Below are 19,393 nucleotides of genomic sequence, written 5' to 3' on the forward strand. Positions count from 1 at the left end.
GCATATGCAGATAAATTTGATGATAGTTAATTATAGTCCTAAGTATATTCCACAAACCACTAAAAGAAAGCTAAGAGCTAAACTGTCGGTCTAGTGGTTTTAGTCTAACAAAATTGTTAATGGAAACATTAAAAGTTATCAGACAGGAAAACTGATCACATGCTATCACTCAGGAAAAAAATCCACCCATAACACTGCACTTCATTTGATATTGTAAGCACTGGTAAGAACATGTGAAATTTAAAAGCAATTATTTCATTGTGGTTTACTCCATAAATTAAACTGTACCTGGGGAGTCACTCAGGCTGAAGGCAATTCGTACTGGCTTATCAGCAGGTACCCTGGCGGTGGTGATCATGTGGGCACTTGAGTCAATGCTTTTACTTGTTTGTTCCAGCTGCAAAAATACAAACAATATATTTATTACAGAGCATGTGACACCATTCAACAAATGAGTTTTAATGCCTTTCATGCACTCACAGCTACCTTTCTCATTCTAGCTAAGCAACGTTTAGAATCAAAGTCAAAGGAGCGCCATTTCACTTTTCCATTTAAAAAGGATTTAAGTGAAATTCAGTGCAGAGACTGCCCTTCTTTTGCTATTTACAGATTAGAAAGAACAGTGGCAAAGGAAGCTTCCCCTCTCCTCACCTGCTTGCTCCCCGCCATTGCCCCTTCAGCAAGCCTTGACTCGTGGCAATGCTGCCTGGTTCTGAAGGTGAAGAAGGAAGAAGGGGTGGGGAGTTGAGAGTAACATGACCCCAAGCCTGCCCTGTGATTGGGAACGTGCACGCCACTCCACATGGTGTCAACGAGGAGGCACCCATCCTCCTACCTTCCACCCATGCTCCCCCAGTCAAACTGTCCCTCACAGTCACACACTTAATGGTCAAAAGTTACTAGGTCTCCAAACCTTGGTGGTGATTCTTCAGTGGAACTCTGTGCACGTGCAGGGGTCTGTCTGCATGGGTTTGACTCCCAGGTTGGGACCTTACTCAGTCCTCGGTCTTTCTTCTGAGACCACCAATTCCAAAAAGTGGTTTCAGTGAGACGAAACCCTGTCTGTTAAGAAAACTGCTAGTTCATTTCAAGCAGGACACTAAAGAATTGTTGAGCAACAAAAGAATTAGCTACTACTGATCTGTAATGGTATAATTAAAGCATCTCTGAACACTCAAAAGTTGTACTCAGAGCTCCACTATGTATATTTAACCTTTTGAATGAATAGTTTTGGTTAAACTCTATTAAATAGATGAATGCAAACTTAATCTCCTTGTATATCAAGCAGAAAGCTGCTAAAATTCACAGATATTAAACTTCTGATTGGCTCCATGTGTGGAGAACATGAAGTCAGTGGGACTTCATGCATGCAAAAGATCTGCCCATAAAGAAATTATTTTAGGACTGAAGCCTATGCTATCCAGAGTGCATTGTATCCATACCAACTATGTGTACAATTAGGAGAGTAGCTTTTAAATTACCATAAAAACTCCTCAGTCAATTAGAAAACAAATTCTTCAGGAAAATACAATGAATTTACTAAAAGTTGTACCACATGTCAGTAGACAACACAGCATTTAGCTAGTGAAAACATAAGCCAATTTCCTAAGCCAATACTCTTGCAGTTTTTCAGTAAAGTAGCTATTGTATTGCACGGAAATCCCACCAACTCATTCTAATTTACACTTAATTATTTGGCAGTCTCAGAAAGTCAATAGAACAGAACAATATTTCAGAATTATAATCTTCCATGGTGATGCACAAGTGAATCAAACACTTCCCTGGCATCACTGCCTTGCAATCAGTGGAAGAGAACCAAATTTGTATCTGGCCCACTAATTTCAGCATTTCTTTTTTATTTGCTTTGTCTGGCTTAATATTTAGCTAGCAGAGTGATATGGTTACTCTGTAGCAATGCTACACAAGAAATTGTTACTTGAAATGCAAAATCTTTTCTTAAAATAACAACAAATAATCTAAAATTATTACTTTGAATAAATCTTATTTGGAGCTCAGAGTGTCTCTTTCTACTAATACATGAAGGATATCAGGGATTGTTCTTTATTCCCCATTACTGATAATCAAGACACACAAAAATTGAACTGATATCTATTGGGCAGAGATGCAGAAAAGTCACCTAAATTGCCATGGTGTATGTTTTTGGACTCAGGAAAAGATCCTTGGAGTCAAGTGAAACATTCTATTTTGAAGTGCATTGATTCAACTAAATAATTTTTACTGTCTGAGCATTATTGATCTCTTTTTTTCCCCCAGACCCTCACTTTATAAGAATCATCTGAGACCTCTCATTGTTTTTGAAAAAATAACAGACCTACTAATCCAAACCCCTTTATCATACTTCCTTTCCATACCTCCCAACAGAAGGTAAAGCAAAAAAAAAAAAAAAAAGAAAAAGAAAAAGAAAAAAGAGAAGAGATTTTAAGTGATAAGCACATCCTTGAAACAAGGCTGTTCATCATTCTGTGTTGTTGGTACACATTCCCCTGACATCTGCTTACTATCTCAAGTGGTCTTCCACATAAGAGTATACTTAACATTTTGTATCATAGCCTAAGAAATTAAAATGATGCATTCTGCTAGAGGTTTTAAAGTTGCCATAACAATATTGCTAGGAGTAAATCTGTTGTTTTATCCCAGTCACATACTCTGTGGTCTGCGATGTCTTTAAATTACCTCTTTTACCCACCTACTAGGTGAGGGCAAAAATCAATACCCCTTCAATAAGCAACGGTGAATTCTATCATACCACAAAAGAGTGTTTTCATTTTATTCCAATCCATGAAAAGAAATCTCATCTTTATACGCAGCAATTACCCTGCTATCCATTTTTTTTTATATTGCATTTATCCCTGCACTCCTTTTTGTGCAGAATCCTCAAGATCTTCATCACAAAAAGCAATCAAAGAGAAGAGAGAGGGATGGAAGCAGCCTGTGTGCAAACAGGGCGGCGATACAGGAAACACACAGACTGACTGCCCCCAATTCCCCACCTGCTTTCTCCATGCACGAAGAACAATATCTCTGTAGACAGAGATGAGGGTGAGTGGGCAACCTGGAATTTAATGAGGTTTAATGAGCAGCTCTCTTCTTCACAACAATCGCCTATAGAACTGGCTGCCGTTTCTCCATAAAAAATCTGCAGCAGAACTCAGATTAAGTGCTGTTACAGCTCTATCAATTTAGTTCGGTTTTCACACCTGTTGCCTTACCTCACTTAGCGGAGTGTCTGCACTTGTATAATCCAGGGCCAGCCACTGCCTTGGCTTGTCGTTGCCTTTATGGAGTAAAGCTTCAATAAAAGAAAAGGCTGCACCTGCTGCATAGCAACAAACTGACAAGGTCTGAGAAGCTGAGACAGCTGTCAGGGCAACATGCTGCTACCTGCACTTCCCATAGGCTTTGCTGTCCCAAAAGATCACCCTTTTCCGCTTTTCTCCACAATTCCGCTTTTCCTTCCTCTCCTTGCCAGTGACGAGGGATTATGATGCTGTCATGCTTCAGGGAGGAAAAAATCCTTCTGTCACAGGCATTATTAAGCAGCAAACTGTGGCGAGCCCAAGATTTTTAATTCATTAGTCCTGGCAAACCTAAAATACAAACAGACTTGCTTCATAGGACAGGAATGTTTTCAGCATGACCCAATCAGTGTCTGTGTCTATTCCAGCAAACTGGCAAAGATAGCATGACTCCAGTCAGCAAAAATGTCTGCAGCTCCAATCAGCTTGGGCTGACACTGCCAACTTGGACTGGCTACAAGCGAACTATCAAATGATAGCAGCAACTATCAAAGCTAACAATAAGGGATGGGCTTGGTGTGTTAGGCTTGGTTCATGTTGGCTTTGGTCAAGCCGGGCTTGTCTAATAGCAGATGATAGCCCTGCACTTCTGAGGAGGCAACGGCAAATTTTCAGAATGTGTACGCTGTGAAAGCAGAGGTATTTATAGATGAGCTGGTGATGGCAGTGATAGCTGAAGCTGACTAAATCAGAGATATGACTGAACTCAGAGGATTTCCTAGTGTGATTTTGGATAGCTTTTGTCAGTTTTGAAACCACAGGCAAGCAATTAATAGATAAATCTTGAAGTATCACAAGAGAGATTAATTTCTTCAGCTTAAACTTTTATTTTCTGTAGCTGTGTCACGCACATGTACTGCCTACATGATTTCTTTGATTGACTGCTATCACAGTCATTAGAACAAATGGAGAAAAGTGGAGAACAGTTATGGAATGATTATACAGAATCTTGATATTTATTGCTCTGTGCTTGAAAAGGGAGTTCTCCTCCTTTTATATTTCAAACTGTAGTTTGAAGGTATATTTTATATTTTTAATTCCAAATGGAAAAGGTTTCTCTAACTCACATCTCCTGCACAGGCACAGTGCTAGATTCTCTTGGCTCAGCTGAGATATGGAGAGGTTGCAGGACAGACAGAGACGTGAAAGTCTGAAGCCAAATTTTCATCCTTCCTCACTCTCTCACCTTCTGGCCCTAGCCCAGGATTGATCTAATCAGTGCAAATCTCAGGAAGCCAGCGGTTGCCCTTGTGGCCTCAAAAGACCTTTTTCATACTTTGAAATGACTAAACTGCAAAGATATTCTACCCACACTGCCTTTCCCCCAGCAATGACCCAGGAGGGTATCAGACAGCTACACCATTAGTTAGGTAACTGGTGAGGCCGTCTTCTTAACTGCAGTGTGGTTTCAGAGCAGACTATGGGCTCCGGCTCAAAGAGTTAGTGAAAAGCAGGACGGCGCCTCTGACCACGCTGACCATTTTCTCTTCTCTTGATGTGTTTCTGGAAAGACTGAGGGTTCCTCCCTATATGTCTCCTTTGGAAGGGGAGGGAGAGAGATTTGTCTCTGATCACAACCATTACTGCAAATAACATTCTACAGCTCAATACCGTCAGCGGTTGATATTGATCTCCAGTTACAGGTCCAATTACTGTGAAAGTATTTGTTTGAAGATACAGAAAATCCTGGCTCCAGTGAAGTCAATAAACATATTCTGCTTCAGTTTCCATGGAGCCAGGGTTTCCCCCAAATGGTAAGATCCTCTTCTGCTTTGTATGGACAGATGGTATTTAGATGATATGAGTGCCTTCATTACATGCCACTACAGTAAAGCCTAAAAAAGGCTCTCTATGTAAAATCTTTAGACATGCAAAATCTTCAATAGCCATGACAGCAAGGGTCTTGGACAGAAATGATGTCTGAATAGCCCAGGGATAGTTTTTCCAGATGGCTCTGACACCACGTTTCCAGACTGACACTTCAGTTGTACTCAGTTTAAATAGTATGTGCATTTGCAAATGGAGTTCATAATCATTTTATGTTTTGTATCCATTGTATACTTGTTTTTTAAATGTCAGTGTTTCTAGTTAATCTGTATTATTATACACACTTTACAAAAGACGGTGGAATCACCTGTACTTCACTTAATATGCACACTCCTTTTCTAGGGAGTGTGCTGCTTCTGAAAGCTGTGAATCATGTACTAAGATACCAAAACTGCACAAACCAAAAGGCCCCTGATTTGCATTTAAATATCAGTTCTGTGCTTTACACAATGATTAGTCACCTGAAACTACTATTATATGGAAGATAGCACATTTTTAAAATGTGAGCATATTATAGCATTCTGTATATAGAACATTGAATTTGAAGCATCAGGATGAATGATTTGACTGTAGCCATTTTATCATCTATTTATTATTGGGGCTATGGTGTTAAAACTCTCAACACTATGGATTTAAACAGCACATTTTAAAACGTTCTCTAAATTAGTTTGTAACAGTAGACTAGGGAAGATCTCAATTTTAAACAACAGGGAAATTGAAGTCCCGGATACTTCACTTCTGTGACTTGCTCAAATTAATAGTCAAAGGCATTGTAAATTTTGGGTACAGATAAATTCCACTTGTCTTATTCACTAAGTAGGTGAATGAAATCTGTGTATCTAAGAAAATTACTCTCCCATTTATTGCAACACAAAGAATACTTCTTTTTAAGAGGCTGCACATACACCTTACGGTCACCTCTGTGAAAATTATGGAATGCTGATAACTCCAGGTTTTCTGTGCAGGAGCACAGCCTGTCCTGCTTTCTTTCCAGGATACACTTAGTCATCAGATACCTGGTACCCAAGCAAAATTCTTTCAATCCTGTATCACATTATGAAACTGGTGATATGCTAGAAGAGGATATCATGTTTTATTCATCAAAAACACCTTAAAGGAACATACTCTCTAGTAGGAACACTAGGACTTCCTGATATTCAGTAGTAGAAACATCCAAATTTGTAACAATTTTTAGGATGAAGTATCAGTTATTCTACAGATGTAAAAAAAGCCAATATTTGCTATCTAATAAAACACCTGTTGCCTACCCTTTTTTAGCTGTGCTACTTTCAATTCATCTCAGTTTCCTAGTATAAGTAGTATTTTAGTAGCATATGACCTCATTCATGCTAAAATGGTGTTTCACAGATTGCCAGTCACTATTTAAAAATATACTTTAAATATTCTAGCATATGGAAGATGTTCCAAGAAGAAATTTAAAAAATATAAAAATGCTTTGCCTAAAACTGCACACCGAGCAAAAGCTTCATTTTATAGATTCCTCTAAGAACAGAGTCCCATTTTTGACAATTTCTGATGAACTTGTTTCTGCAGCAAAATTTGTTAAAAATTCCACTGTGGGAGGAATTTGGTCCCCTTTACTGACATTGGGGCTGATCAGGGTGAAGCTGATCCATGCTACAGAGAATTGATTTTGAAAGCATAAACATTGGTGAGTCACATCCTTTAACTCCACTTTACCTGTAGAACTTCCAATACCACTTGGATTGCATGGCTCAGAATTTGCCAAATATTAAAAGCTATATGGTATATTCCATTTGTCTGCCATGGTAATTGAATAAGTGCCCTCACACCAGCCACAAAAATAGAATTTCTTTGTTGACCTGATCTCTTCTGGCAGTCCATAAGGAGAACCATTGCAAGTCTGCATGGAACTGGATAGAGAAGTGGTTTTTACTACAGCAGCAGTTATCCTAGGTGCAATCAGAAGAACATCCAATAGAATGTAATCAAATCACAATTTTCCCAGCCAGAAATCCAGAACCAGAGAAGAATACTTCTTTCCTGTCTTTCAGATAATGGAAAGGTATAGATCAAATATACATTATTTAGTCTTGTTGCACCTCACTCACAACATAACATCCCAAGTCCTGACAAGTGAAGCAGCCAACAGAGCACTTCATTACTGTTCTTAGATACTACCTCCAGTCTCCTTGCCTAGGTAGTATTTTAACACAGGTAAAATAATGTAATTTCCCCCAAGCTCTATGCTCACAAATGGCTGAACACTATCAGATTAAACTAAGTCATTAAAACCAGCATGAAACATACATTGAGCACTGGCTTAAAAAATAGCACATAAGAAACTTTATAAATAATGGCAAAATGATATGCAATAACTGAATTCAGTTATACAGATCATACAGATCTAATGAAGGAGATTGTTGCAGAGAAATTAAAAAATTGGCTCAGTCGAGGTAATGTGGATTTACAGGAGTTGACTCAACAATTTTTACACCTGCCTTAAGAACATTGGGAAATAACTGCATCTTGAATCATTTGAAAATCTGACTGGTGAAAAACTCCATCGCTTCCACAGCAAATTCTAGACAGAAATCATGGGAAGCTAATTCCACTGAGAGGAGGAAAACTGAAGCCTTTGAGATATGATGCTGCCAAAGACCCTTGTGTATCTCTTGCATGGAAAACAAGATGAAAGCTGAAGTTAGAAATATTACTGGAAAAGCCTCACTATTGTCAGAAATCAACAGGTGCAAACTTATAAGCTTCACTCACATCAGTGCAGAGATGGAAATAACCTTTAGAAACTAATTATGGGAAGAATAACGGTGGGTCATCTCAACAGGGTATGGTGAAGGAGGATATGGATAGACAGTGTGCAGCAAGTCACTAGTCAATCAGCAGCTGAATGTTCAAAGCTAGCATTGGCTAGCACTAGCTAACTGGAAACACCAGCACTTTCTTGCAAGCACTTAAACACAAATGCATCAATTTTGCTTACCAACTGTACCACTAACCCACATCCAACTGTCCTAGGATAGAAAGATAATTCTCTCATATCCATGTAAAAGTGGAGTAATCATTCCATTTCAACTGCACTTGCCATTCCATAAGGGAATGCTTAGCTTACCTTACTTAAGAACTTACCTGAAGAGGATACTACAAGATATTACAGCCTCACTTGTTGATGATGGCTGAGGTCATCATGCTCTCATGGATACACACACAAGACTTTCAAGTCAACACAATCTTTCATGAAGCTTTGCTGCTCTAAGGAAGAAATCAGCATCCAGAAGCATGTGGCAGCAGCTGGTATTTTGCCCTTACTTGAAACCTCACTGCTGGTTCAGCACCAAAACTGCCTTAGTTAATAGTGCCAGCTGCAAACATAAAGGAGAAGTTTAGAAACAATAAATGCTAGAATATTTATTAGCAAAAAATTGCCGTTAGTAAATGCAGCTTATAATAGTCCAGGAAGCCTTCACACCTCCTCTAGACATTTATCTTCCCTCCCTTCCTGAAGAGAAAACATATGATATTATAACCAGCAAAAGCAGAGCAGACAGTTCAGCAGTGCAGTAGATGTATCAGGCACATGACTATCACACAATGACAGAATGTGTGTACATTAATTTATCTTGTTCTGTAGAATGAACTACATTAAACAAGAAATCATTATGGTTACAAAGTAAAAAACTGTCAGACTTATGACCTGCCTCCCTATTTACAGTTGGTTTGGAACTCTTGTGCATCTCTGATAAGGTCTTTAATGATGGATGCTTATGCCACTTTCCCCCATGAACCCAAATTCAGCCAAAATTGCTTGTTCCAATGAAAGATATTATATTTTTATAAACCCAAAGATATTACCTTTTTATAGAGGCACACTAGGAAAAAAAAAAAGACTTTGGCAGATAAAGTATACAAGACAATTTCAAAGGCCATCTTACCGAGGGACAGTTCCTGCCCAGAAAACAAGACTCTACCAATTTTCTGTTGGGACACTGACAAGACAAAGTAGGGTAGGACAGTAAACTGCTTTTTTTTCAGTGGGGAAGAAGAGCACTTGAACTTTGTTCTTCCTAAATGATTACCCATGCCCCTGAAGCTGACCGCAAGTGAAGGACCAAGCACTACCATTTTGTCATTATTAATGTCACACTCTTCCTCTTATCACAGGACTTTAATAAGGAAGAAGCAGATATTCACGTGATCTAATATACAGGACTAAGCCAGTGATATTAATACTCCAGAATATTCCCATATTGAGTCACCCACACAATATTAAGTGCAATACTGACAGGAAAGACTTGATATTATCTAATTAGCATTAGTTAAGATGACATATTGCTTCTAGAAACGACATAATATTGATATTTCTCACAAGAAAGAAATGCAAAGAGGCTCTGCCATCAGTTTCTCACTAAAAAAAACCCTAACAAAATACCCAATTTTTTTGTATGATGTTGAGTACTCCTCAGGAGAGAATTCCAATGGTTTTATCACTTAAACTGAAACATGTCTGCTACAGGATTTTTGACAGATTGGCAGTAATGACTCGCAAACATTTTGGTTACCTTTGAAAACCCGTAATTCCAGACAACAGCGAATAAGCACTAATTTGTTAGTCACACCTACTCCATATCATGAATAGCAGCAGCCGCTTACAGAGAAACCTGCTCTTCAATGCTGCCCCTTAGAGGACACATTTGAGAAATTCATCCATCTTATGTCAGCCTTTGAAGACAGAACAAGAACTGGATCAAAATAGTATAATGTTGCACCATGTGCAACCTATTGACTATTTTGATACTGACTGTTCACCAGTATGGCATATTAATGTAAAACTCCTTAATCACTTTAAGAAATTGCTTTTGCTACAGCAATTTTTGTCAAAAAACAACCTTGTTTCCCCATATCACGTTCATGCAAGCCCCTAATGACATCCTGGTTTCGATTCTATGATTTTCCTTATGTGGTCATCCACAATTATCCAAGAACAAAATCAAATCTCCAAACTAAACCTGTACTTAATCTTTTTTAATGTCTTTTTTTCCCTTTCTTTTAAAGCTCTGTTGGCAATACCAGCTAATTGTTTTAACACCATAAACTATATGCAGGCTGCTGTAGCTCCTGCTTGAGCTCTCTAAATCCTGATTCTCATGTGAGAGTGACAGGAATGCCACCTTCACAGAGAGGCAGCAGGGAATACTGATCTTTAAATTATCTGAACTACAGGCTCCTGATAAAAATGTTTAAGATTCTCATCTTGTAAAATACAACATCTCTATCTATGTGTGAAGCTTCATCATACCCTGAATACCTTTCCTTTAGATAAGCAGTTAGATCTTAATGTCGGGTGACTGTCCATTTCGGATGAAATGTTATGAAACATAAGACTGCAGTCTTAAGTAGCCATCAATGGCATCATAAGAAAAGCTGTAAGATATGTGGGGCAGCACATACATTTTTGGGGGGGGAAATTGTACATTCCAGGTTACAGTTTAGATCATCAACTTGTCTGCCACTTGAGTATTCCAAGTGTTCGAACATAGTGCAAAATTAGAAAATTACTATTGAAATACCTAAAATGAAAATTACTCCCATTCCATTCACTTAGTTTCTACAGTTTTACAGCCATAAATAAATTGACAATGGTTTAAAATGAACAAAGCCAGCTATTAATAAAGCCATAATTCTTGAAATGTTAAATGCAGTAATACAGTGCTGCTTACTACAACTGGATTGTTTGTATTGCCACAGCTTAGTGGTTGATGACATTTCAATTTTAAAGCATTGCTTTCAAAAGTTACAAAACCCATGGCATATAGACATGACAGACTGCTTTTGAATTTTAAAAATGCAAAAAAGTATGAAAAAGAAAACTGTTTCAAATATTTGCTCTCTTAAAACTTTTTTACAAGCCATAATTTGCCATAATGATTACAAAACAGTGAAAATTGAGAAACATTGTCTAATTTCACTTGCTGATGAAACACCTTTTTTTAAAGTTCTGAATATCCAAATATAAGGGTTTTTTTCTATTCATCTTCATACTACCACTCACAGATTTCACCATAACCTCACTTAAGCCTCCTGAACCCAAAAAACAGACACAAAAAGTTAAAGCAGTAGGTTCCTATGAGACTGTAAGTTGTTATGCAGAGGATTCATTCTTTTCTCCAAGACTTCAGGGGGGAACACTGAAAGCACATATCTAGAATCCTTTAACACAGGCAACTAGAGATAGATGCACAACTGAAAGCAACCTTTTCTTTAGAACTGCTGAGAAGTCTGCAGGATTGCTGCTAGGGCATTTGTAACCTTTTGGAACCACATATCATACAACAGGAAAAAAACTGTAATCCCACTTGTTCTAAAAGTTCCCTTATTTTCACCCTGTTGATAGTCCTGGGATAATTTATTATAACTACTAAGTCTGACCATAGATTAGCTGAATAAGCCACACCATTACTAGTAACTTAACCTACATCATCAGTGGGTAAAATCATAAGAATTTTTTTTTATTTTTTTTTTTAACAGTAAAAATACTGTACATGGCACACTTAAAAGCATACACTCTGTATTTCACTGTTTCAGCTTGGACTGTGATTCTAGTATGTAAAATCTATTATTAGCTCTCAAATTTGTAATCCTTTTTAAGTCTCAGCAGATCAGAGCATTTTCTTTTGTAGTTCTCCTGTACATGCCAGTGGTAACAGAAATTCAAGATTGAAGACAAATTGCTAGTTAGACTGTATCGTAGACGATTGGAGTCATGGAGGCACAATGAAGTACCCCACTAAGTGTGAGAGTTCAAATTTCAGGGATACTGAAGTCTTGAAAAGCAGGTATCAAACCACTGATGAGAGCAAAGGGAGTTACACTTGTGTTTTCAAAAGCATTATAAATGGAATCACACACTGCTGAATGACTGCTTTGGGTTTCCTGTCTTTCCCAAATATATCTTTCTGAACCCTATTCCACTGTATTTTTTTGAGTTTGTGCACAAAGCAAGTCTAATTGTCACATGTCTGCTTTTATTAATAAAGCAAATTAAGTTCAAATGAAGCAAAACCACAGCAGTATGGTTTGGAATGCTGTACACTCTGCCTTCCACCACTCCTTTCCGTGAAGGTGGTGTCTTCTGGGCCAACCTATCCAAAGCCTTTGTAAGTGATTAAACAAGACAGCTGCTCTCTCTGTTTCTGCAGGTGCTGGGAACATAGATGATCCCCTCCTAAACCCACAACATGCTGATGTTCAAAGTAAGAGAGCGGTGATATGGCTTGCTGCCACATATTGTCCCACTTCAAGCACTGGTTTAATGTCTTCTGCTGTCTCTTTGCCAGCTGGCTGACAACAAGGACATCTGTTAGTGGATCAGAATAACTGATGTGATGCTGTAATATGTGTTTTGGACCATTTTCATGCAAGCAAATGATTAGTAGAGAATCTGTCGTGAATCCCACACATGGCTTACTGATGCCCATATTTAGTCAATAGAACTCAGAACCTGAACCATAAAGATGCATAACAAACATTTAGACATTCAATTCACTGTACTATGTTAAAAAAATTAAAATGATAGAAATGAAGAAGCTCAAATGCAACACAGATAAAATCTATTCTTTGCTAAGCAATGAACACCTAGCCTGCAGAGTTGGTAAGGTAAGCAGTACCATCAATGAAAAACAGTTGGGACAATTATCCTTCAAAAGCAAAAAAGGCAGAGATTTCTTTACCGCTCAATTAGTCTTTCAAGAATTTTAACCCCAATACAGGGTTTGGAATTAAATCTGGCTGAAAGCCAACAACGAAAATTACTGATACTGCCAAGTCAGGGATGTGGTGTTGCCACCTTCACCTTGGAACTTTGATGTCTGGTAACATCCTTTTGCTTCCCTCAGCCTAGTTCTCTCATTCTGGTTTCACTCATTCGTTGTGTAGTATGGAAAGCATTGGAGATCAAATACTTAGCAAATACACGCAAATCTGAGTGAACAAAGTAATACTGTATTTTGGTAGCTTTACATATTGTCGTAGCACAGTACAAACATTAGTTCCTGCTGATTAAATGTACATTAGGATTATTTTCTTATTAAATAAACCTCCAGGACATTAACTTTTCTTTTGTTGTATGTATTACAACACCAGTACATTCACAATTACCTGTTTTAAAGTTGTTTATTACAAAATGTTCTCTGCTTATTCTTTATATGTAAAGTGTGCTGCATGCTTAAATGATACTTTGGTAAATGTCCATAATTATTTTATTCATACATATATGTTACTTTATCTTTCTCTACTGTGGAACTTAAATAGCAATGGTACAGTCTTCAACTTAACAGTTTTTTTAGGCAGTAGGTGATGTGTCTATTCAGACACAAGAACACACTTTTGGAATTTAGCATGCAATACTGGGAACAAGTCCTGTGCGATCGTCCCAACTTTTGGCATGAATCCATCCTATGGCCTTTGGCTCTTACTACACTGTGGCATGATTCCCTTATTTGTACAGTGTGGTATAGTATCTCCTGCTTTGCAGAGGTGCACAGCATTTATCCTTTAACATTTCTTTAAACACTTCAAGAATCACATAGGAAAGACTATGCATTATTGTGCGAGCTATGATCCTTAGTTACAGCTAGGAAGGTTATGCAGTGCAGAAATGAGGGGTGCAAAGGTGTCTTTGGAATTCTTTTGATTCACAACCAAGCACGGATTCAGGCCAATTTCCAAGATGCTGGCAGATATATGGGGCTGACAGAGTAGCCAGGAAATAATGGGACACACAGAAGTTCCCCAGGTCATGCTGGTGGGTCATGCTCTGTGCTGGCAGGAGAGTGCTCTGCAGACCCTGGGCCTGATTCAGCGACAGGTGGGCCACAGAACTCCCACTGACCTGAATTCTGGAGAATTAATGGATTTCTTAACAGGTATATTCAGATGACACATGATTAAGAACCCTAAAATTAATCCCCAAATAAGAATGGGGACAATGTGAGAAACAAAATTTTTAGTTCCTTGGACAAGGTCTTTAAAATTATTTGAGTAGAGAAACAAAGTATTAAAAATTGTAAAAACCTCTGTCTTTGTCCTGAAGATCTAGTACTGGTCTAGACCATTCTTAGAAAATTGCAGATTGGGCATCCACATCAAGGCATGGCACAGTGAAGAAAGAAGACCACAGATCTCAGTGGCCCAGGTGCCAACCAACGTAAGTTGTGGTCTTGATCTCAGAACCCTACCTTTTAGCCACAATTTTTTCTTTTTAGTGTCTGCAGAGCTGAAAGAAGTGCAAATCAGGTGTGGTAGCAGCTTTTTTCCCAGGAGTCTGCAGACAGTTGTTATTTATTTCACTCTTCATGACTTCCTTTGGGTGCTATTTCTGCAGAAGTCTTCATCTCTTCAATGCTGAGCCTGCCGCCCTCTTCCACTTTTCTAATTACAGCCTAAAATTGCTATTTCCTTCACTCAGCAGTTTGATGTTCTCCAAGTTTCCACATCCATATAGGTACTGATAAATTCTTCCCACCCCAACAAGAACAGATGAACTTTCAAAAGCAGTTGGCTTGTATTTGCAGGCTCCTGTGCACTCCACTGGAAAAAAGTTCCCATATTACCACTTTGAAAACCGAAGAGAGATGTTTCTCTAGCCCTTACCTGATACTGGATTTGACCTCATGTAAAACAGAACTCACCATCTAGAAGACATGTCATTTTTGCTCAATTATGCTTGCTTTCTTATGATATCAAAACCAGAAAGACCTCAACAATTTTGCTTTCTCTCAAGAAGTAGAGGCTCTTGAATTGTATTTTGGTCTGTACTGTATCAGTGTCACAGCATGATTTTATACCTTGATTGTATTTGCAATACAAAATCAATACAAACAGCATCGATTCCTTTCTGAGACTATCATCTTTTCCAATCTTGTTTGTTCAGAGGAACCTCTGAACTCTTGCCACTTGTGCAGTTAGAATCAAACATACTGGATCCTTGACTGAGCTGGGGACTGTCACCACTATTTTAATATGTCAACATTTTCAAACAATTTAATCTACTGATCCCATGCAAAGGCAATAGTGCTCTAAAATCCCCAGAAGTGCTTTCCAGTGACTCGAGCTAACTGGATTAGCTATAGCAGAAAGCACATACACTGAGGTAAGAATACAAAAATGGTAAGAAAGTCTTGCTTTCCTGTCTGGTTTGCAATCCTCTGCACCAGCAAGTGAGATAAGCCTGGGATGAGGGTAGCATTTAACCCAGGAGCTGTGGACCAATGACCTAAGAAGTACTTAGTTGATTAGAAGTACTCCAGTTGATGAGAGTGCTCCTTCTCATTATGTCACAAGTGAGATAAGCACAATCTGGGAAAAGCTAAGGTAACTGCTGCTGCTGTTACTAAGAGAATTATGTTCACCCTGAATGTTCAGCCCTATGTGGTTCACAATTCTCTGTTTCAGGTATAAGCATGATTCTCTGCAAACTAGGTGTGGTCCTCAGGCTTCCCTCAAGATGCCACTCACGTTTTTTCATTGGCCAGATGTCAGTGCTGTTGGACAAACACAGTCAGATGTTACAACTTCAGCAGATGATACTTTTCTATCCCTTCTTTTCCAATTGCTCAGGTTCCCACTGCTGAATAAGCAAACAGAAATTAACATTCTGTCTTTTTTATGAACTTCTGAAGATCTTGTTAAAATTTTGCCATCCTAGAATTTGACAAACATGTGCCTACAGATAAGATGGGGATTTCCACGTGTACAGTAATAGATTTTGGCTGGTGAAAGGGCAGCCAACTGCCAATAGCCAACCCTCTGACCTTTGGATGGTCTTTTAGGATGGCAATGTCTGTGCAGAATTTAAATGGTGTAGATGAGTAGCTAAAAAAAGATCAAGGCCAAGTCAAAGTCATGATTAGCCAGTAAGTACCAAGTAACTCCTGATTATAACAGAAAGAGATGTTTTAGTGATTGTTTAATACAGATTAATATATATGCATATTGTATATATTAATAATCACAAACATACATATGTATTTTAGCTTTAGTGGTATTCTGACTTTAAAAAATGTAGCTAGCATAAGCTTCAATAAAAGCACTGTACCAATAGGGCAGTTCCAGAAATATTTGAAGATAGCATAAGGCAGCATTGCCACACAGAGAGTGCTGCCCTGTCTCCCTTCATCTTTCCTTGTGCCAGGTCAAGATTTTGCACAGCCATGTAGTGAGCCGGAAAGCTGAAAGCTGGCCAGGCTTCTTTTGGGTTAGTCTTAATGCAGATCTCTTCCCTAATCTGGTTCATCGCACAGGTGCACAAATGTTTGGCAAGAGAGGATTTGAGAGAAGGGGAAGGAGAATGCATAGGTGAAACAAGCAGCCAGAGATAGGACTGCCTTTGTGTCCACTGTCCTTGATTAACATACTGGTCCTGGAGTGTGGAACTGAGCAACACTGACTTTATGACTCTGCAATATTATGAGTAGAAACAAACATGGGTAAATTTACTTCTCCAAGCAAAATCAGCACTTAGGAAGAAGCCTAAACTGGAGTGAACCGGACAGCTGAAGTGCTGAATAAGAAGAGTTGAATCTTTCACCCCCAAATTGCTTATTTTACTCAAGCAGAGTTCACTTAACAAGAAGCACCATGCAATGCTGCGATGGTTACTGTTGGCCTGTGTGAGCTGACTTTGCTTTTTGCTGTAGTTCCAACATTATGCCAGCTACATTTCCTGTATATAATCACTTGAGAGATTAATTAAATAACAGCATTTTAATTATTCAAGACTCAGAACAGGAATGTCACCTTCTTAGTAGAATGAATGCTCACAAGGTTAACACACCACATTGCCAGGCAATAATAACGCTTGATGTAATTTCTGAGCTAACACTTACTAAGATTCTCACGAAGTGAGTGCTTTGGAGAGGCCATCCCTGAAAAATCAGAGAACAGAGTTCAGAAGTTATGAAAAGATAAAAAATTCAGCCTTTCTTGTTAGGGAAAGGTTATAATGAACGTAAACTTGAGAAGCGTTTGTAATAGCAAAATTCCATTTCTTTAGCATTCTACATACTATTGCCTTGATTCTTCTGTTATTTGTCTTGGTGAAAATCAAGAAAGGAGAATAATACCAATGTATACCAATGAGCTCAGAAACATTTTTTAATACAAATCAATACTGTTTGGGGCATCATAATTTAAGTCCAGGTTGGCAATCCACCTAGGCAAGTGATTGGATCCTACAGGAAAAAGCCATGAGCTTCCTAGTTGAAGACTGCAAAATTTCCAGGAAGCCATTTCATCATTTATCATTCTATTTCCCATCTGGAAAAAAAACGTACTCATGTTAAGTCCTGCAACAATGAGGTAGCTACATCCAGGTGATGGCACAGAGAATGCAAAATATACGGTAAAAAAATGACAAAACTTTTAAGTGTTGATGAATCACTATAGACTTGACTTAGGTCATGCAGGGTATTAGTCACAGAGAGTTGAAACGCATCCTGGAGTGACTGATCAGCAGTCTAACCACTTGAACCATCTTTCCTTTCTGCCCTAAAATGAGTGTCTCTGACTAGAATGTATTCAACTATTGATATACTGCCCATGACTTCATGCTCATGACTATGAAAAGTCTTCTGCATTGACTTGGGAGTAAGTACCTCCTTTGATGTCTGTGGCTAACAATAGATTACAGAAGTTGCTTTATAAAATACAGTTTCTGGTGTCTTGGCTGTAGAACAAGATGAACATTTCCTTCTTTCCTAGCTGCACTGTGGTGCGGATACATTGGAAGAGAGAAGAGAAGGATAAATGGTGTTATGCCCCTACGCCAAACCCCAGCACTTCCATTTGGAAGTGCCCACACTCTTGGTCATGATAGTGAGGGCTGAATAGGTTCCGTCTTCTGCTGCAGGTGGCATCTGCCTCTAAGTACTTCTAGCAAAACTGCATATAGTTTTTTTGAAGTTCATTCACAGGGTGCTTTATGTAGCTTTTCTTTCTATCACCACTCTTTTTTATACTGCCATGATGTGTTACAAGTTAAAACTGATTGAATTTTAAGAATTATAGGATGGTAAAACTAAACCAAGTGTGTCCTCTTGAGGTTACTTAAGTAACACATATTAAGTGATTTAATTAACCTTGCAGGTGGCCTATCTGTGTGATGCAGAGGTGGAGCAGCTCAGCCTCTGCTGGGTTTCAGGCTCAGATACCGCGTGGCCTAAATGCAGCAGTATTATTTCTAGGGCCTTGAAGTTCTTGTCTTGAATCAGTATGTTTAATTTTGTGTGGCACAGAAGCAAAGTTAATAAGTTACCAAACATAAAGCAGCTCCATATAAAAGCAGCTCCATTGTCTCCTGGCTGGATCCTGAGCTGATCTCTCTCAGCTGTTTGGAGAGATGTCAAGGTGAACTCTTCAGCATGTCCTGTAGCATGTGTATTACTTGAGATTACCCTGGATAATGAGGACTTGACTGTACTTAGTCTTCCTATCAGTACATTTTGCTTCCATTTGAACAAGTCAGGTATGTGCTAAGTGCAATACCCAACTGGAGTCTGCAAAGTTTTATGACCAGTTTTTGCCATCCGTGGCAATGAAGGCTCTTCACTGTTTCTGGGACATGTATCACTAAAGGTACTTGGAGAAATGCCTGGGAGACAGTATGCTGAACTTGACAGTGAAAGAAAGACTCTGAAGAAGCCAACACCAGCCACCGCCACAATACCGCTCATCGCTTTACTACACGGACAACAACTCCTAGGAAAGGCCACCACCACTCAGCACCCCTGACAAAAAGAGGTGGTGAGTTGCACATAGTACAATGAATCAAGTAATGCTATCCTACCCCTTCCAGAAAAACATGAGCTGGCTCTTTTCCTTTTAAATAAGTGACATAAATGTTACATAAATACTGTAGAAGTGAGATGAACCATCCACTTTGGTTGTTTTTGTTTACCTAAAGCAAAACGCACAGTCACAGGACAAGCCAGTCACCCCTCAAGCTAGCAATCCCTAAATGCTTCCCGTTCTATCGATCTTCACTCTCTTTTAGAAACTCCGAGGCCTTTACCCGGCGGTCAGGCTGCCGGCTAGGCGGCCTGCTGGTGGGCTCAGCCGGGACTGCGGGGAGAGGAAGATGTCAGGCGAGGCGGTGTTTTACGGGACCCGGCTTTCAGGAACCCGCCCCGGCTGACGAGCAGGGCCCCGCCAGAGCCGAAGCCCGCGCGCCTCCCGCCGCCCGTTCTGAGGAGAAG

At 39.1% G+C, this 19,393-nt stretch overlaps 2 protein-coding genes across 5 annotated transcripts in view; one reads left to right on the forward strand and one right to left on the reverse strand.

Moving 5' to 3' along the window:
• MAP3K7CL (MAP3K7 C-terminal like) overlaps positions 1-3,622 on the reverse strand; it is a 31,991-nt gene extending 28,369 nt beyond the window's left edge. The window contains exons 1-3 of one of the 3 annotated variants that reach the window (XM_069785264.1): positions 3,231-3,622; positions 914-1,062; positions 289-397 (exon numbers count right to left, since the gene is read on the reverse strand). In XM_069785264.1, coding sequence (XP_069641365.1) covers positions 289-358 — 70 coding nt within the window. In that variant the 5' untranslated portion in view covers positions 359-397; positions 914-1,062; positions 3,231-3,622. Of the gene's footprint in view, positions 1-288; positions 398-651; positions 708-913; positions 1,063-3,230 lie in introns of those variants that run through there. The other 2 variants (XM_069785265.1, XM_009930299.2) reach the window with 2 other exon arrangements.
• The window catches only part of CCT8 (chaperonin containing TCP1 subunit 8), a 336,809-nt gene that overhangs the window by 305,580 nt on the left and 11,836 nt on the right, over positions 1-19,393 (forward strand). The window lies entirely within an intron of this gene.

This window comes from Haliaeetus albicilla, chromosome 6, assembly GCF_947461875.1.
Source record: "Haliaeetus albicilla chromosome 6, bHalAlb1.1, whole genome shotgun sequence".
In the NCBI taxonomy this organism is placed as follows: Eukaryota; Metazoa; Chordata; class Aves; order Accipitriformes; family Accipitridae; genus Haliaeetus; species Haliaeetus albicilla.